The sequence below is a fragment of the Mugil cephalus genome, chromosome 2 (genome assembly GCF_022458985.1).
Source record: "Mugil cephalus isolate CIBA_MC_2020 chromosome 2, CIBA_Mcephalus_1.1, whole genome shotgun sequence".
Classification (NCBI taxonomy): Eukaryota; Metazoa; Chordata; class Actinopteri; order Mugiliformes; family Mugilidae; genus Mugil; species Mugil cephalus.
Genome location: NC_061771.1, coordinates 13957565 through 13978457, shown reverse-complemented (window position 1 = coordinate 13978457; position 20893 = coordinate 13957565). Strand labels below are relative to the sequence as shown.

General features: G+C 42.6%; 1 protein-coding gene across 1 annotated transcript in view; it reads right to left on the bottom strand.

Annotated features, from left to right (window-relative positions):
* Positions 1-6994: 6994 nt before the first annotated feature.
* The window catches only part of ctnna2 (catenin (cadherin-associated protein), alpha 2), a 310831-nt gene continuing 296932 nt past the window's right edge, over positions 6995-20893 (bottom strand). The window contains exons 15-18 of the mRNA XM_047579695.1: positions 19481-19662; positions 18602-18707; positions 10444-10578; positions 6995-8171 (exon numbers count right to left, since the gene is read on the bottom strand). Of these exons, the coding sequence (XP_047435651.1) occupies positions 7884-8171; positions 10444-10578; positions 18602-18707; positions 19481-19662 (711 nt within the window). The 3' untranslated portion in view covers positions 6995-7883. The remainder of the gene's footprint in view (positions 8172-10443; positions 10579-18601; positions 18708-19480; positions 19663-20893) is intronic.

The window sequence follows — 20893 nt, the reverse complement described above, 5'->3', positions numbered from 1 at the left end:
ACTGGAACATTTCCCACACCATGCTGTGATGTAGCCTGTCAGAAGGCTCTCGATGGTGAACCTGTAGAAGTTTGTAAGGATGTTCATGTTTATGCCAAACTTCCTCAACCTCCTCAGGAAATAAAGTCTCTAGTGAGCTTTCCTCTGTGTAGTGTTCAGGACAAGACCTAACATAAAACTGCTGACCATAACAACTCCAGCATCACCTGTGTAGATAGGTAGTCCACAACCATCTCTTTAGTTTTGCTGACATTCAGGAAGAGGTTGTTGTCTTGGCACCTGCTGGTCCTCTCTGTAGGTGCTCTCATCATCGTCCTTGATGAGGCCCAAGATGGCCATGTCATCAGCAAGTTCAAAGACACAGACAACAGAAAGAACAGGAGGGGGCTGAGCACACACCCCTGTGGTGCTCCTGTGTTGAGGGTCAATAAAGACGAGGTGCAGTTGATGATTCTTACCACCTGGAACTTGCCAATGAGGAAGTTAAATAGGTTTCCAGGCCCAGATCAGCAAGCTCTGAGGCCAGTTTAGTAGGGATGATGGTGTTGACAAGAGCTGCAGTCAATGCAGAGCATAACTGAGATAACTGGGGGAGGTTAAGCTGTTGGCAGACCCTGCCCTGGACCTCTGCCCGGGATCCTATCAGGGCCCAGGCTCTTTAGGACCACTGACCCAGGGTTTCTAGCTGGGGTAGGTGCAGATGGTGGACTTTGGGACAACACATGAGTGCACTAATGTCACCTATGACAGAGTCCATGTAGTCATTGATTTTGCTATTAGCTGCATCCTTGAACATCTACCAGTCTGCTGTCTCAAAGTCTTCCTGTAACGCCACTTCAGCCTCTGTGTTCCCACTTAGTCATGAAGCTATGACTTAATCCTGCACTGTTATATCAGGATGCATTCATTTTCATTATTGCACTGTGTTTTTTGGCAAACTCTAAAGACACAGGCTGTAAAAGCCAGGAATGATTAGAAAAGCTAAAGATTAAAGCCAAAGATGTCTCACCTACAACAAAACCTACATGTTTGCTGTTATCTTGCTCTGTATCTCACTAATTGACATGTGGTGTTTTTTTGACACATTTAAAGGACAGACTGAGCGACCATAGTGGCATCGATCATTTCACCTTACAAACAACAAAGTGTGTTTTCCCAAAATGTGAAGTTACACCTTTAGTGCTATGTAGCCATTAGACTGTTTTGGGTGGAGACAAATGTTCTTGTCTTAGCTGTACGTGGTCCAGAAGAGCTGCTAAAAGCACAACAGGTTTTGACAAGTGGGTGAACACTCAAGACCACATGGTTCGATCAAAAGCTACAGAACAGAGTGAAGGTACTGTGAGTTGTCAGATCTGATCCTGGTTTCACCAGTTACAGAGTAATGGTAACAGAACTTCACCATCCACTGATGAAGCAGTCAGGTGAACCACTGTTCTTTAATCTTGGATTACTGCTTCTGTTGTTGTCGATGTGCTGCTAATAGAAACTGAGCTAAGAGGCGGACACATTAGTCAGTTTCTTGGCTACAAGAGGGAAAAAGTAGGACTTCACAAAACATTGTATAATTCAGAATATTAACATGAGATTGTTTTAAAACGATCAAATAGTTTCTACTGTCTCAGTGTGTCACATACATACCTGTGTTGTGAACGATTAAAAAAAAAGTGGGTAAAAAAGCTGTTTCTTAAAATCTGTGACAAGAGGACCCCAGGCAGGGTATCATTGCCCACCTCGACACACAGCCTGAATAGGACTACCGCCGGCCCCTCACTCACCTTACCTATATCTCACCCTTTTCTCCTCCTCTGACAAGTCTAAAACTTGACAAAATAACAGCGCCTCCCCCTCAATCCCCAAACTGTCCATCACTCTAAAGGTCAGTACAACACTGTGGCCTTGGTCTTATTCCAAACTCTTCACCCAGCGGTGCACTGTCCATTACACTGGGAGACATTGCGGTGGCCCCTGCCCTCACTCACCCCTCAGCTGTCTGTCACTGCCATCCAGGTGAGAAGGTAATTGGGGAGGTTCTGCTCGAAGGAGGCAGTGTCATCTGACAGCATCCAGCGTGCACAGAACATGATGCAGGGAGCCAGCGGTGGTTTGACAGCAGCTGTTCGACATATCTGCCGACATCGTGAAGGCCTCACTGTATGCTGCTGCTGCACATGGGAAACAACAATGTGCAGGAAAGGCCGCTGAAACAGCTCATAGTTAACAAATGAACACATAATGGCTCAGATTTACAGTAGCTTCCTGTCATCTCCGTCATTATGGAGCTGGTCTGTGGAGATGCATGGGAGGAATACATGTGACAGTGTTACATAAAGTGAGATATGAAGGGACATAAAATCTAGTAAGATGAGCTTGTGACGCATCCCCTAGAGAACCAGGTATGTATGCAGTCCAGGATACCAGCGTGTTACGTCTGTATTTGGATGTTGCAGTGCATGATTTATGTCCAGTGCAAATATTCTGTGCAAGTGCAACGAGCAGAGTTCCCTTTACGTAGCACTGCATGAAATATGGATCACAGCTGACTTTCATACAGGAGATGGCAGGTCACAGTGCAACACAGTTCACCTTTTCTAAAACCATAATCCGCTTCGTCATGACACGTGTGCCACAAACACAGTGTAATTAAACTCAAAAAAGGCGCATGCAGATATTATACAAAGGACAGAATTGTGCAGACGAGCTCAACGTTCGTGTCAGGGAGTCCAGGCGGTAAGTGAACACCGAACTTGATTTGTCCGACCACGTTTCCTTCAGTTTTCAGTCGTGCACTTACTGGCAGTGCCCTGTCAAGTGCAGATTGCCTTTAAGGGATCGTCGGGTTTCTTTGAAGTGGGGATCGGTGGAAGATGGTCAGAACGCCTCCAGTTTGGAGAAGCACAGTACCAGCATGGAAGTCAAGCATGGAACTGCTATGTACAGGGTCAGTCTAAAAAAAAAAGTCTTTCCAGACAGGGAATTATCACATACAACCCCAGTTCACCATCTCTTTAAACAAAGACCTATTACAGGGGCTTAAACCTAAATGTGTAGTATAAAAGAAAACATGCATGTGTTTAGTTGCTTTGTTAATATTTCCTGTTTACAGCAGTGAATTAAGTGTTATTTGGTAAACAGCTGTACAATACTCTACTGCATCTATCATCTGTGTTAATTTACTATATAGTCAACTTCATAAAAAACAGAAATTAACACGTTTATTTTTCTTAATCACTGGATTCACAGAAAAAAGCTGAATTCAATTCTCCCAGAATGTTTAGTTACACAGCTACACAGCAGTAGAGAGTGAATGAGTGGGGGAGGGGGATTCTGGGAGGCCACACTTAAATGTCATGCCCACGCGACCTCCACATCCAAGGAGTTCAGCTGAAGCTGCAACAAACAAAAGAATGTCTAGCACAAAGGAAAGAAAAGACAGAATAAAAGAGCAGTTCCTCAGACTTTTTCAAAGCACATTCTTTCATTCGAGGTCACAGATTGTCTGGACTCTCTCGGAACAACTTTGGCCCTTTCCAGGAAGAACAATCTAAAGAGCTAAACATAAACAAAACCCCCCAAACTGTCTGCAGTTTGTAGCAGTAATGTCTCAGCGGGTTCAAGCTGTGCATTTGTCGTGCTGTTTTATTTAGATTTTTTCCACCTAGTGGGACGCAAATGAAACAGAAAATTTTCACAGCTACGTTGATTAATGCAGAGGTGAGTGCAGCTCAGATCTACGTTCAGTTTCTGACGCTGCTGCTCGTACTTTCGTCTCATTTTCAAGTAACATTATAAACCAAAACAGGTCTCTTTACAGTGCTGATGAACATGTGTGCAGATGAAAAAGTGTTCGGTGTTACAAACTGGAATCCGAAAAAAAAAACAAACGTACAGTACATATTGGAGTAACTTGTTGTGTGCTGGTCGTGTGTTTTTCCATCACTGGTCTCCTTCTGGGAGTTAGACATTCATCTTCCTCTCAGTCTATTTTTACAGTTGCTCTGAGGGAGGTGCGTTTAACTAGATTAGTACTGACTTTTAATCCTTTTACTACTGCACATCCCATGTAGACAACTCTCAAATCAAAGTGCTAAAATCCCACTCTGGACTGGTGTTTCTGTTGCCACCATTATTTCGTTTTAATGATTTCTTTTTCATTTTTCAGAGAGCAGGCTGTCAGCCATGATGGCGTGTTTTATTTGGTTGGTGGAGTTGGATACACACGGGGATTATTTTAATGTAGACAGCACCACAGCCAGGAATTAATCCCTCCATTAACTGGATTGTGTTACTACTTCTCCCCTGTGGCACTGTTTCCTAAACAGAGGGCACTCTGGTGTGATGCACGAATGCCTGATGCATGCTGTGTTTAATGGTCATTAGCGGGACAATGTGGATACATAAAAGACCTTATTCATTATCAGTGATTGGACCGCTGAATTATCTAAACTAGTGTCGCATGAGCCATTATTGGGACCATTATGTTTGTCGATGCTTTTGATTTGATTCACGAGAGATCAAGGTCATGTTAAGCCATTAGTTGATTTGCTCTCCGCGTTTTAATAGCAGGGTGAGCCAGTGATGCCTTCAGGGACTTGATAGTGTTGCTCTCTAAGAGGGATGCATTGTGCTGCTGTCTCTTAAAATGAACTAATTCACTTCAATCACAAGGCATGAAGGGAGGCTGCAATCTGGTCTCAGTGGTATCCCCAAAAAAGCAGAAGAGCTACATGAATCGCATGGCGATACATTCTCTTTGCCTTAGCTTCCTGGAGCACCATGGGGTTTCTCGCCTTGCTGACTGGCCATCTCTGATCTGTTCCTCTTGCTTTGAAACCCGCCTTTCCTCTCCTTCACAACACAGCGGGCTTAAGAGAGATTGATAAAGACTTCAGTGGTCAATAGTGGCTTATGTACCTGACATGGAGTCAGCAGTTTAGTTTCAGAAGATACAGCTTTCACTTCTCAGACTGATGTCAATATGAACAAAAAAAAAAAAAAAGAGACTAATGCTACGTTGTGACTGCCAGCGAGAGATCAACAAGCTACAATACATTTTCAAAGGCATTCAGCGTTGTGAAGCAACAAGCTGCCGTCCAGCGCTTGTCGTTACGTGTTGGGTGGGAAACATGACATGAAAGCCGAGCTGGCATCAGCCTTTTCTGTTGTTGCTCCTCTGAAGCCAACCGCGCGAGCCGTAGTTTTTGTAAACGCACCACAAAAGTCGATTGATTGACTTATTTATTTTTTAAAATGGGACAATTCGTACTAATGAGCGTTTACATGTAAATACGAGAGATTGTAGCCAAACGGCTAATTTCCATCTCGAGTCCCATTGGGAGGTGGAAAATGAAATGACAATAACTGAACAAAAAGATAGAAAATAGAAGAAGAAAAAAAGAAGACAAGCACGAAACATGGACATGCTCCTCTGCCACCACCACACAAGACTCCACAACACCACACATGATGACACTGCACACACATACATACTACGATCATTACACACATTTACACTACAAAGTTCACTTGGAGCTAAATGCTTTCATTATCATACTTACGTGCTGATTCTGGTTGTATTAACCATGTTTACTGTAAACATTAATTCACCATCATCACTTAGTACTTAACACAAAGTAGGGAATGTCTTAAATATGTCTACAAGGGGGCAAACACAGTTGGAGGGGGGAGCAAGAGAGAAACGTTACGGTTATTTATATAACTCTTTAATTAATTAACTAAATGAAAGTCTGGACATGAATTTCTGGACAATATCTATCTGCAATCCAAGCAATAGTTTTCATGGCATTTCATACAAATCTACAGTATAGATGTGTCCATCCATTCATCCATCTTCATGTTTAACAAGCTACACACGGTATCCCAGACATCTTCTTCCTTAGCAACACGTCGTAGTTCCTCATGAGGGATACCAACGTGTTCCCAGGCCGGTCCAGAGATGTAATCCTTCCAGGAAATCCTGGTCTACCACGTGCTCTCCTTCTCGGCTGGCTACGGCCAGGAGGCGTCCTCACCAGATACCAAACCAACTTCCTCAACTTTCCCCAACGACTCTAATCTGAGCTTCATAATTTCCTGGATTGCAATTGTTTTTCAATCCCGTCATTTCTGGATCACAAGTTAATTATTTTATAATCACACTAAAACTGTGCATCAAGAAAGAATCCACAGAAGAATCTGGTCATTGGACGTGTTAAACACCCAGGAGACAGGTCTGAGTTTCATCTGAAACCAGAAGCAGAAAAGATTTTATATAATATTCTTTAATTTTCTCATCATTGTGTAGGCTAAAATAGACCCATCCACAATATTTACTGTGTTCATAAAGCATGAAGATGAACTATAAGGTTCAGATCACGGCTGAGATGTTTGAAGCCAAGCAACCAGATCACACTCCGTTGTGATCATCAGAAAAAAAGGCTTTGTTCTCTCGAGATGACTTGTGACCTTGAGATAAAGGATTGATCTCATGTGTGGGAAACGTGTCCAAACACATGCATTTGTTTTTGTAGTCGATTTGAAGCTAGTACAAAGGATTGGATTAAAACTTTGACCTGCTAATGGTGCTATGTCAGAAAAAAAAGATACATACTCCCCAACACCACGTCTGTAAAAAAAAAAGCTCATAACAATCCATCCAAAAACTGCTGAGATGCTTGACCACATGTCAAACCTGTTTGTGTGGAGGAAGAAAAAAATCCCAAAGACTGCATTAACAGTGCTGACCTAAGACCAATTATCTCAAGTCAGAGTGAAGTAATGGGAGTTGACCTGTGACCCAGAATCAATACATGTGTGCTTGTAAGCTTTTTGTACTAACTGGTTCCCTCTTCTCCTCTGGCATCTTTTCATCTCCAGAGCTTGCGCCGGTATCTCCAAAGATTATTTCAGATCCTTCCGATTAATAAAAGGTGTAGCCGCTGTGATTCTCGCAGACAAAGTATGACAGTAAGAAAGACACAGGAATCTCAGAGGGTCAAGTTGGGGGATTTATTAGAGAAGGGTGGATATAAAGGTATGCAGGGATTTCTATTCTCTGGGCAAACCACAACTAGTCAAACCTCTCTGTCTATATTATACGCTACACAACTTCCAACAGGGTCATCATAGTTAGTGATGTAATCATTAAATAAAAGGGATTCAAAAAGGCAATACAATAGACCATAAGTGTGCTTTGGCATAAAACACCATATGGATTATCATTATCATCATTATCATTATTATTATTATTATTATCATAATCGTCAGGAACAAGGAAACTACTTGGATGCTGACACTCTCCAGTATCTTAAACATAAGTTATTCCTAGCACTACAGGTTAACATTCAAATTGAAATAAAATATATCAAGAGGGACCATACCGACACTGATACTTTCCCTTAAGAATAACTCCTCTACTGAACCATTCAGGGTTTCCATTCAGACAGTTTAAGTGTTTATACAAGCGGACAGTCAGTAGCATGTTAATGATAATCGGCAGAATAGCCACTCTTCCTCCTCTGATATGTTTCTTTTTTTTTTAACTCCTATACTTTCAAAGTAGTCGTGTTTGTGTGGCGTTTTGGCTCTCACATATTAAGCTACAATAAGATCGATAAATACTGTTGGGTGTGTGCTGGCCGTCCGTGAGCAACGAGGACCACAGAGTTCACAGGAGCCACAGCTGCGGCCGTTGAATATGTACTGCAGTCCTCCTGAGGATGCACCAAGCACACACAGGGCAAACAGAGGTGGGTTAACACAATGTAAAAAGGGACTTTTTCATCAACTTGTCGCCGTAGTGTTTTGCTGTTTTTCTTAAGCGTGACTTTTATTTTTATTTTTTAATTTCTTCTTCTTCTTTTTTTTGTTTTTTTTTCTTCTTCTTAGAAGGAGTCCATGGCCTTGAATTCGCTGAGGGCCTGGACAGGAGAGATGTGTTTCTTCTGGGAGCCTCGTCGTACGCGTGTCTGGCACTCTTCGGGCTTCTCCCGTTTTACCAGGGGCTTCTTCTCCGGGGCCTTCATGCGCCAAGACACCACGGGCGAGTTAACGGCCGCTGTGCCGTACACCTTCTGGTACTTGGTGGAAGCTACGTACGATGCCTTTACAGTCAGCACCACGGCGTTCATTAGGTTCTTGGCTGCCTGGATCAAGGAGGTGGCGCTATCCAGCTACAAGGGGGCAAACACAGTTGGAGGGGGGAGGAAGAGAGAAACGTTACGGTTCAAAAACAGCCAGTGCGCCAAATTACAGACACTTTCTGTCCTTCAACAAAAACAGGAGGACATGCTCGCTACATACAGCACCTCGGAGGCCTGTTCAGTAGCCGGCAATTAAACAGGATAAAAACACGGCTCTCGCTATATGACATCTTTATTTAGCAGTTCTTAATTAGCAGAGGCAGGGGTCAGGTGTACCTCTGTCTCCGTCTGTTTTGTTTGGCTGACATTTAAGGGTCGGCGGCCAGTGGGCCTCCTCCTACATCACACTGAGACGAGTCAACTGTTTAGATTTAATGAGTGCGGACTCCAGCTGGCCACCATGAAAAGGTTAAACTCTCAGCAGGGCTTACATATCTCATGTGAGACAAACTATAACAGAGTGCTCGGAAATTACCAGGAACTGTATCAGCCGAAGATGCAAGGAAGTCTAAGGCAAAGATAAAAGTCAAGTTTGATGTTAATTAGGGAAAAAACCCATGTGAAGGAAGTTAATAAAGTTCTTAACACAGTCGACTTGGTCTCTTCTGATGAAACATGAATTCAGGATATTGGCCGGTTTGAGTGCGGCAGAGCTTTATTTGTAGTTTTAAAAGACGTCAATCGGTACACAGCGCAACCGAACAGTTCTACAACCAATCAATTGTAAAATAAAATCAACTCAAAGGCATCTGGATCTTGTGTATGACTACGTCGCTGTTACTCTTCTGAGGAGAGGAACGTAATCAACTCCCAACAGAGTGAGTCCAGACCAACTTTCCCCCCAAAAAAGTTTTTGGGTGGAGGAAGTTTAGGTTGAGCTCCAGGTCAATGAAACACACTCTGAGAGGAGATGTCCAAACATTTATTATAAGTAAAAAAAAAAAAAAAAAAAAAAGTTACAGTGAGAAAACTCATCGTAAAAGTTATTTAACGAACAGAATACTGCATCGAAGTAAAACAAACCTGTAACCTATACTCGCTCACAGTATATACTCGTAGTATCGTGTGGGGCCACGAGGCCAAACCAACATCCATTTATTTGGAAATCAGTCATTGTACTGAAATCTCAGAATGATGCAGAACGATACCTTTAAACTACTGTCCAATGAAAACATGGTGGACACAGGCTGTGATCAGAAACCTTGAATCTGGTTATTGGATCACACATGTAGCTTTTTGTTTTGCGTTAATGAAGAAAACCAAGCAGAAATAAAGTATTTCTCAGCTCATATAATCCTAAGTGTGTGTGAGGATGTTCTGTTGCACATCCCCTCAGCAACAGCAGCGTGGTGAAAGTGGAACATCCGCTCCGTTGTGACCACTTTAAGTCTCGAATACAGAAACAAGCAAACCAAAATCTGAACACTAATATTAGCTGCACACCACCTGCTGTGTCTTCTGACCCAAGCCTACTGCCCCAGTATTTGTATATTTGTACCCACCCGTGGTATTTATCCATTTAGGCAGGACTGAAAAAGTGATCAGGGAATTACAGGTGATGACAGAATCAAGTCTTTACTTCTTCCCACTCCTTTTTGGACATGAAATTATTGCGCTGCTTTTATAATTATTTATTATCATGTCTGTTTTGTTTGCTCACATATAAAAAATAATCTGAAATTCACACCTGTCTGCAGCTGGACGACTTGTAGGTAACAACTATTTACATATTTTAGATTTCTGAAGATGTAAAAAACTTCATATAATCATCAGTTTGCATTTTATTGTATTTTAGCAGCACATTAGAAGCATGTTTGAGTTGAGAGGATATTTGTATGAACTAATAAAAACTAGTGAAAGAACTGAACTGAAGAATGATTAAAACGTGTCTTAGGCACGGAGCTAAGTGGTTATGCTCTACCCACCTGCATTAAAAATAAAAAGACTTATAAGGATGTTTGACAATATGACCGAGTTGTGCTGTGCGGCTATCGACGTTATAGAAAATCTCTCAATAAAATGCAGGCACTTCAGACTTCACAAGCCCTGAAAAAAAAAAACAATGGATAAAAGCCGGCGGTGCATATTTCAGGTATTATTAGATGGTAATCGGTTAGAAATAATTGCATCAGCCTTAATCTTCGTGACCCTTCATCTCATCTTCCAAGCATCGTCGTGACCTTGAACTAAAAGGGTTCCCCACCTGCAGCGCGCAGCATAAAAATTGCCTTAAATGGATCAAGTCTTATGGGCCGATGCTAAAAGCCTAGCCGTGTGCCGCTTCTCGTGGATGGACACTTACCCCCGACACGATGAGCTCTCCACCCAGATTCTGGACCTCAGCTTTCACCTTGCTGCAAATGTTGAGCTGATGACAGTACAGGGCGATTCTCTGCAGGTAGGCCAGCAGATCCTGTTTGCACGCCGAATCCGGACACTGAAGGACAAGGGCATGAAGAAAAACAGTCAAAACATGCCAGAAAACCACGGCAAAATACCCCCGTTCAACTCTCTCAAGTGCCACTGTGAGCATCATCATTTTCAGTTAGTATAATATAAAATAAAGCAGAGAGTTCATGTGAAATCTTTCCCAATGCTACAGACATAGTGAGAGGTCTATCTGGATCGAGGCCACCTTTGACTCGTGATCATTCTGCATGTAGCATTGACGGCCGGACATGGGCCTGGAAAATAAATAGAATGTATTAATCACGATCTATTATCCTTATCCTTGAAAAATAAATACAAATAAATATATTTTACGCCTATTACAGGAGTTCTATGCCACACAGATCTGAGTTCTCCATGAAGCTGGGGCGTTTTGGGGCTTTGCGGTAAGTATGGGAGATTTCTGTGGTGGTTGGTTGGTTGGTTGCAAGCACGGATTCAGAGACAAGTAGAGCTACGCCACAGGCAGTCAGACTCGTCATTTCACATGAAACAAACCTGTCACAGTGTGCTGCACAAGAACAAAACAGATCAATCAACGATGGACGGACATAATATTTCAGAATGAACAAAGTCTTGCTCCTTTCTACTATGTATCCTTCTCCAATTTTGGTCTTTTTTTTATTATCATTATTTTATTATTATTTTTTAGGAACAAGAAGTTCTGACCTGGTGGTTTTGGCCTTTGTGCTACTTTAACACGTTAGAGACCGATCGCACAGTGCAGCAAATGGACCAGCAGGGAGCACGAGGACAGCCTCCTCAGGTGTCCTACTATCACGCAGTTCGCCCCTATTATTCCATCTGGAAGCCTTCCAGGAGTCAGCCATGGCCCACTAAGCTCCCAGTGGGTTAAGAACACTGCATCAGCTGCTTAAACACGGTGAGCATCATTTTGTAGCAATACCTTTCTTCTAGTCATTAATATTAAATGGTCCTAACTAGGACATTCAGCAGCACTGTGTGGGGAGATGCACAGCTCATTTCCCTGTCCTGGGGGCTCGGGTAGAGGGGGGACGGCAAGTTAAACATCGAGCTGTGATATGAATATACCGCCCTCCAGGATTTGCAGCTTTCTTGCCGCCTACATCCTCTCAGTATGTTTGAAGAAAAAAAAAAAAAAGAAAGGCCTCCCATACTAAAGACAAATAGGATCGACTGGCCACAAGTGCCCTTCACTGATGGTCTCAAACAGCGAGTAAAACACTGTCTTTTGTTGTCTAGTAGTGAAATGTTTGCCTCTTCAACCTACAAATACAGCTGCAAAGAGCCATTCAAGGCATTATTTACATTTACTATCGCCGCCACTATCGGAGCAGGACTTGCAGCGACTCTGTAAATAAGAGCGGAGCTGCCAACGGCACCATATTCCTCCCTGTAACAGTCTCTGAATACAGACTAAGGTGGAGCTGGTAGCTCATAGAGCAGCCAGTGAGGCAGAGGGAAGCTTCTCCCTGGGCATTATTTCTGGCCTGGCCACGCCACCGCTTACTGCACTGCACATATGTACACGCACACACACTCACACACACACACTCTAGTGCCTGCAGGCATGCCTGATGCAGACATGTCACAATTGTTCCCTATTGTACAGCTGACTAATAGCCCAGTTCTTCCACAGATTCGCTGTTGATGTAAATAAACTGTATGGGCCATTACTTCTCCAAGCTCATTGAACTTCTCCATCTCTCCCTTTATTTGTCAAAGCCAAACAGGGTTCATTACTGGCCAGTCAGGAAACATGCTGGGGTTCACTGACTGACCCTAATGCTTGTCAGTATGTCTCTGGTTTATTATTTTCTTTCCAATAATTGGTCCCAGAATTAATACGTGCTCCTGGTGATTAAATCTAGGAGGCGTGCATCACACACTTCGAGAGGAATGTCACCAATATCCTTCCACAGCAAACGCTACAAGATGTTATTCACATTCTCGTGGTAGATCAGGGAGCACCGGACGTAACACCCGACGTCACCTCAGAGTCAAGTGGATGGAGTCAAAATGGAGACGCTGCTGTGTTATGTTACAAATACTGGTCCACAACAATACGCCAGCAACACCGTCACTGCTCCGTGTCCCTGTAGAGTCATTCATTGGCTACTGGGAAAGTGCTCATGTAATCACTCTGATTTTAAATGAGTCTGCGGCCCAGTGAGTCGGCGAGCTATTCCAGGGGTTTAAGTGCAGATCTGTTAACCCTCACACAAGCAGGTAATCTGGGTCAAACCGTGGCAGCGAGCAACATCTGGACTGGATTTATCCTGCGGTAGGATTGCAGGAAGGGGTGAATGTAGCTAGGTGTAAATTGACTAAAATCTCCTGTCTGAGTCTGAGCCCCACTGTGGACTTCTCTCCTAAAATATTCAGTTTAGAAGTAGAAATAAAAGTAGGAAATATGTTTGTTTCCCCCACAGATTGACCTTTAGCTGTTTTTTGTTTTGTTTTTTGTTTTTTAAATCCATGAAGTAGCGAACAGAGCACAAAGACAGGAACAATATTCGAGGGAAGGATGATATGAACATGGTACGATGAAAAATTTAAACTGCGCATGTTACACACAGTTACACAATACGTCTTCCAGCTGACTGGATAACCACAGTCCCTGTGATGCTGCGCTGTCACCTGTCAGTTACTCCAAGACAGCTGGTAATCATCCCATTTACTCATCCAATGTCTGGCATCACCACCCAAGCACCGCGCACTACTGTGTTCTAGCACTGAAACCTCAATCTAATGCACTAGTTCTTCTTCTTTCATTGTGTTCACCCACGAGTCACTTCAGTTCCATGTATTCTCCCTGTTTTCTAAGGGTTAGACTGTTTTATTCAAATAAAATCTGCAGTTTTAATCTTGGATTTTAATGTTCATTACTTCAATCGATAAATATTTATGCTTCAATTCAACTTCAACGTGTATGATTGAGTGAATGTATAAACAACTCTACCCTGATTAGTTAGCAAGGTGACTGTCAGCTGCACATAATGAGTCAGAGTATTAGTCACAGTATTACAGTATATTTGGTAAATGTCTTAGACTCAGACAGACTTTAATGATCCACGAGGGAAATGACTTTGTCACCGTAACCTTGTTGAAGATAGCTGGTTGTGACCGTGCTCCAGCCCGTTCCTGTTAAACTATAGTTTTTGTTTTACTGCAAAGCCTTTTAATTACACATCAGTCACACTTGGTTTCACTGCTGTCAGCGGAGGCGACAGGAGCTGTGCTCTTGTTGTTAAGCACTCAGTGCGACAGGGGCTTCCGCTGTGACAACTAAAGTGAAACCTGGAAGTCTCAACACGTAGTTTCAAACTTGAGAGTGTTTTGCAGCATTTATAAGCCATGACTTCACACCTATTAAAGTTCGCTAACGTTACTCACGGCTCGAACGTCGGTGCACTGCAAATGAAAAGCAGCTCTGAAGGTAATGGCAGGGAAATACACATTTGATATTTCATATTTTTGTTAAGAGATCTGTGAAATAAATTCACAGCCAACAGTAAAGTGATCCCCATTGACTCAACCTGATGCAACCCTCTGTCTGAAACAGTCTTCCATTTTATTCCAAGCACTATGACACATCAGTCAGCTTTACCGTAGTGCTGACTGACATGCTCCTTCATCGACACCGTTTGAAGTTAGTCACACAGCATATGCAGTAAATACTCGCTACCACACTGAACAGTATTGATGCCCACGTAAAAATAGTCGCAAGCCTTGCACCATTTACCCTGTGTCCAACTTTATTCATTCTCTGGAAAACAACGTATATTACCCCTCAGTGTTAACACTCTGATGTTATGGGAAGCCAAACATCATATATATATAAAAATACTGACCTCAGCCTAACAACACATGATTGCAAAAATTGCTCTTGGGAGTCACCTCAGTTTTTGTCCTTGGCAAAGGAAACTGTGTCAGTTGTGAGATCAAGCTCACCCAGTAGGAAATGTGTTCTGAAAAACTAGAGTAGAGGCAGTCGGAGTAATGCAGAAGCTAGAAGTTCTAATGTGATTGCAAACTTCACATATTTCGACTGTTCCATTAAGAGTTCAAGTAAATGATAAATGGTCTTGCTTATATATATATTACTTTTCAACCTGTTGGTACTCAAAGCGCTTTTACAGTCACAATCTACCCATTTGCTCGCACAAGCACATTCATGCATCCTGGTGATCGTAACGCCAACCTGCTCTACCTACTGACCCACAGCTGACCCACAGCTAACCCTACCCCTGTCCCTACCCCTACCCCTGCCCCTAACCCTAACCCTAACCCTAACCACAAACCTAACCCTAACCCTACCCCTAACCCTAACCACAAACCTAACCCTAACCCTACCCCTAACCCTAACGAAGCCCTCTGGACCTTCTCCTTCTGGAGAAGTCATCTGAGCTGGCTTCTCACGCTTCAGTCATGCTTTTGTGTTATCGGATCCACAGATGGCACAAATAGATATTTTATCAGTGGCCTCACATGTATATTCATTTTCAGAGCTGCTGTCATTAGAAACCTACAGTATGAAAGAAAATGCCGTTCTGCAGTAATAGTCACACCCAGGAACTGCCCCATGGTTTTACCTTGACACTAAGCCAATATAAACTACATTTATTCAAAGCCAACAGTAAAGTGCTTGTGCTTATTCTAAGAAACGGTGACACTACAAAGCTGTCACAGCCCCGCATGACTATCACTCTAAGCATCCAGCAAAAAAGTGAACTTTTGAGAGTGTAGGGAATGAATGAAAATTATGCCCCACACTAGAACTAAATTTAGGCTTTTATTGTGTGTGTGTTGTGTTCCCTTTTAACCAGTGTGAAGCACTTTGTGTTACATGCACATGAAAAGGGCTGTAGAATTAAAGTTATGATTTGATGGGATGACTCATTATGTGTATGAGGGTTAAACAAATCAAGCAGCCTATAGAAATTGACTGGGAGAAACGGAGCAGGAAAAAAAAAAGCATTGCTGGAGTGAAATGGGGTGAGGTGCCTTGAGGGGGTTTTCTGTGTCAAGCTCTGTGCTTAAATGACTATGAAAGAGCTTGCCGTCCTCCCACCCTCCCGCGTAGAACTGCCTTCTGCTTCACATGTGTTCATCAATAGGGCTGATGTGGAGTCATGGCGACAAGGTTTGCTACTTAAGGGACCTGTCAGAAAGCAGCGGAGCAGCCTTTATTCTTACTGTCAAGCCAGAGTGCTCTCGACAAGCAGAGGTTATCTACCATAATGTGTGAATGCAAAATACTTGTCATGAAGGTTATGTTATCTACCATGTCATTTCATTAAGACGCTCGATAGAAGCAAACTTTTAAGTTTGATTAACACATTCTGAATTACATGCCCCAGATGCCTCATGTGAACACTTATAATAAAAACATGTTGGAAATGGAAAAGTCACGCTTTTTACTATTACACAGTTTGGATGTTTCTGGAAGTGCGGCAGAAGGCTCTGAATATTCAGCAAATGCTGGTTTAGGAAACATTCAAGTGAGAATTAAAAATGGCAAGCCACCTGCTCTTTTCAGTGGAGCAACTGTTGATTCAGACAAGGGCTCTGGAAATGATTTGCCATGTGACAGATTCACTCCCACATGCTTAAACACTGATCATCACTTAGTAGTGTAAAAGCCGCATGCGAAGTGAATACATAGGTACACAAATACATGCTCACTTTGTCCTTTCAGTCCCAGATCCAGCTCAACAACATACACAAAGCCCAACACGGACAAACGTTCACAAACTTTGAAACATTCAAAAGTGTCTGCGCACAAGGCTCGCGCAGGAAAAGAACATCTTGCTTTTCATCCCTGTTTCTGGTCATTACTACATAACAGACCCACTTATGCATTCATAATCAGCAACTTTGTTCTGTACTGCAATATGCTCTGGAGTAGGGCAGTGTGACACAAGCAGAAAAGCGCCAGCTTTGACTAAAGATGCCTTCTGGACCGTTGAAAGCTTAACATACTCTACAGCCTCAGAAAACCATCAGGCGTTCTGCGCCATGGTAGCAGCAGAAGGCTTGCTGCTATATTGTTGAGAATCACATATTGTGACAAGAAGGCATGGGATAAAGAACATGTAGAATAGTTGGAAGAACTCAAGTATTTGTTTTCTTATCCTCTTTTCGAAGATTATTTTCAGTATTATTTTCCTTTAATGAGTGGAGCTCAAATAACACTCAAGGTTAGGACATGGTCCAATGAATTTCATGATTTCTCCAAACTGGACTGAATAATAAAACATCCTGGCTCATGTATCCCAATTAACCTTGTTTTTTTTTCTGAAGGGTTTAGACCGTATTGGATTTCAAATTTCCTTTCATTTGGCCGTCTCTTTGCTGCCTTCACCTGCATTGTTTCAGAGACCGTAGGGAGTATCTTTGCAACAAAGAAGCTTATACTAACCAACTACTGGTATTGTGACACTTACCACCAAACGGTGGACAGACATTGTGGCTGAATGGAGAACTTACCAGCTAAACAGTGTTTTTAGCAAGTAATTAGAGGACAAGTATCTAAATTGTGCATGTAATAAAACAAAACAACAAAAAAAAAAGACAATGGTCCCTTTAGAAAGGTATGAGTCATGACGTGGGCACCACCCATAGATAATAAGAAAACAAGCTGCACCAGGAAGACCGAGAACTATTCACAAGCAATCTGGGACAAGCACTCTCCAAGAGTATGAAAGAACTTCACGGAAATGCACAGATTACAGGAACCACTTATGCGTCAACATAAGATTCAGGCAACACGAGGTAAGAGGAGTAAAGAAAAAGCCATCTATGTAAAATAAAATAGGGGAGTTGAACTGAGATATAATTTGCCATCGATTTATGACACAGTCTTAACAGAGACTGAGACTGTAATCTCTGGTCACAAATTATATCAAAAACAGTATCTGGTCATTACAAGACATAATCCATAGGTCACCTGAGTTTCAGATGGGCACCACCCACAGATTTCCATAGTAAAACCTCACCAGGAGTCTGGGTGGAGAAGATACTTGAATAATTGGGGAAAACTCATATTCATGAAAGCCCAGTTGCCTTTGTTTCATGTTTTTATTCTGACCTGGATGACTAATAACCTTCACAGACAGATGTTTTCTAGCTCCCTGTGTTGGATGTGCAACATTTCCGTGTAGAGCACAAAGCACAGCAGAAAGAACTTTCCTCTGCATCTTATACAACAGAAACACTATAAACATAGAGTCTTGGCAAATGTTGAAAACCTGGCAGTAAAGTTAAAAACAGCTTTGCATGTGATCATGTGCGTAGGGCTTCAGAAAAAGATCTAACTATTGTGATACTAACTTATGATTTGAGCTCCAAGATTTCTTCGGCTTAGCAGCACTGGAGAGAAGCCCAGTGTGCGGTATTGAAACCAACTATAATTATTCCTGGGGTGTGCTAGCTTACAGCAGTTGCAATTACAATGACAACAGGCCGCTTTAATAAATCTGTGAGTCCTGAGCCCAAGTTTATTCTCAATTCTTATTAGAGACAGATGAAATGAAGAAGAACATTATGCATTACCTGGAGTGCTGCTACTGTTTTGAAATACGTCCCACTTCATTTGCTGAACGCACACAGTCACAGCATACCCACCTATTTCCTTCTACTCCCCTCTTCCCTGCGCGTACCACTGATTGATTAGATATTGAAAATGGTCTGTCAGCGTGTTTTAGAGAGGTACTCATCTGATAATGAATGCAACACCTCGGTTGGGAGCTAATTATATTAGAGACACAACTTGGTTCTGCTGTCTTGCTCTCTCAGTCTTGGGCCCATTGGGAGGCAAAGTCACGCCACAACACAGCCCACTGCCTCGACTACGCTCATCAATGCCCACATTAAAGATTTCCACTGGCCTTGCCCTCTTACTCAAACTCAAAAAATTTTGCTCCTGCGCCAGTTACCACGACAGAGACGGGGACACTTTCCGACTGAGAGAGAGGGCATAATGGCAAATATGACAGTGACAGATACGAACGGAGCCACAAAGATACCTGATCAGCAACGGCGCGGGCCAATTTGTCCATCCTGGAACCGGCCTCGGCAATCTTCTTAGCTGCGTTGATCACATCGGAGGAGTTCTTCAGGGGGCCTTTGCCTCTGGGAGAGTTGTGAGAGAGACGGAGAAAGTGAATGTGGGTGGAGTTGCAGATGCAGGGGCGACATGCAGAGTTTTTCTTTAAAGACGGAGCTCACCCCTGCGTCACACAAACTTCCGCCGTTAATTTGCTTCGTTTCTGGCAGGCAGTACGCACAACATTATAATTAAGCAACAATACAAGATTCAAATACAGTCTACCTCTGCATCTGGGAGACGGTCTTTGAAGCACAGTAAGAGAAGGTATTTCTCTGATTGATATGTGTTGTGTTTTCTTTCTTTGCAACCACAGGAAATGTTTATGCGGATGTGATAAAGCATTTGCCGGTGCGTGATGTCTCTTTTTTAGGCGGAGATATGCTGAAATTGCCATTCAATTTGCCAATGCCCAACTGAGTCAGTGGAGTCACTGCCAAGTAATAATGCTGCAGTCACAGCACCACAGTCACACACACTCATGACCAATCACGGCTCGGATTTATATTCTTCTGTTGCTTTTATGCCTTAGAGTTGTACTCGATACAGATAAACATCAACTAGGCATTAGGGATTTCCCAGATATGCTGAGCTCAGAGAGGGGAGACAGAAAGGAAAGCTGCTGGCTTTCAGTAAATATAAGTGACAGCTCTCAAATGTAAACAGATTATAGTATATCGCCGAATCACAGCCGCCCTAAGTAGTCTGATCAAAATGAAAGGTTCTCTTGGTCACTTTGCCTCTAACGAAACAGCACTCGCTTCTTCTACGGCCTTCATTCACTGGGTATAACTTTTACCTGGTGAAGTCCGTCATCTCCATCATGATCATACACATCTGCTTGGCCAGGACAATGATGTCATTGCCGTTGTCATCCCACTTGGCGACTTCTGCGTCTAGCTTGCACTTCTCCTGTCTGAAGCTCTCCACCTGCTCGGCAATCTTCGCCTTCTCCTCCTGAGGAAGCTGCGCCATGATGGCCTGCAGGAAACACGAGGAGGAGCCGGAGGAAACAAAAGCATTAAACAAGGAGGAAGACATTTTGGCTCCATAGGATACCAAGAGTTCATACGAGCAGAATAAATTGTCGAGATATGCTCATAATGAGGGAAATACCAGGCCAGAAGAAGGAAAGTACAACAGGGAGATAAGGTTGGAGAGGAGATAATGGCAGGGGAATGAGGAAAGGGGTGAGAAATAAGAGGGATTAGAGAATAAAGGAAAGAATAAGAAGAAGAGCTGTTGCACTCTTTTATTTCATTTTATCTTGTGTACTTTTTAATCTGCTCAACAAAACTTGGACATTGGGTTTCGGCGTCTGCGTCTGCCCTTCTGAAGCACTTCAAAATAAAGTTCTAAACTTTACATTTAATGACTGAACCTTTTCAAACCCCCTGACATCGTACACCCATAAAAAGCGAATCCATTTTTGCCTTCATCTTTTTCCCTGTATGAGAATACATTTGCTCTCTCAGCGGCCTTTGGGGGCAGGTCCAAAATGGCATAAATCTTGTGGCAAGGTCACAGGCGCAGTAAGGACTCAGTATTATTTGGGAGATAAATGTATAATTACCTCGCTGCTTAGACCAGAGAATGAATAATGCATTTGTTCAACGTTATGTCGGAGAGGTGAGATGGAAGGAAGAGTAACCTGGTTTCCATTAGGTCGATTCTATTGACTCGAGAGGCAGAGAGAGAAAACGAGTACAGTAAAAAAAAAAAAAGAAAAAAAGAAAAGTCACCGTTGTTTTTTAACCTCATCTATTATTGACCGTCCACCAAGAACTGCTATTTTCTTAATGAAATAATCACCTTCCTTTTCCGTCTTCCTTATTTGCTCCCTCGCAGCAAAGCTGGTGTGTGGAGTGAGCTCAGTGAGAGAGTGCGTCACTTTGCTGGTCGATGTGTCAGGAGGGAAATGAAAACACAAAAAAATATGGATGATATGTCCTCTTGAAATTCTTTGAAAGAAAATAAGCAGGAACATAAGAGCAAAATAAAGAAAACTGAAGATATAGACAGAAACAGAGAGGCATGGAGGTGCAGCTTCCTCATCAGAGAGGCCAACACAAGCGTCTACAAGCTACGGCCTCCTCATCACTGGTGTGAGCTTTGATGGTGGCAAGAAACAAAAAAACAAAAAAAAAACAAAAAAAAAAAAAAAAGGAAACAAAAAAAATACCCTGAACGGCAAACACAAACAAGAAAAACC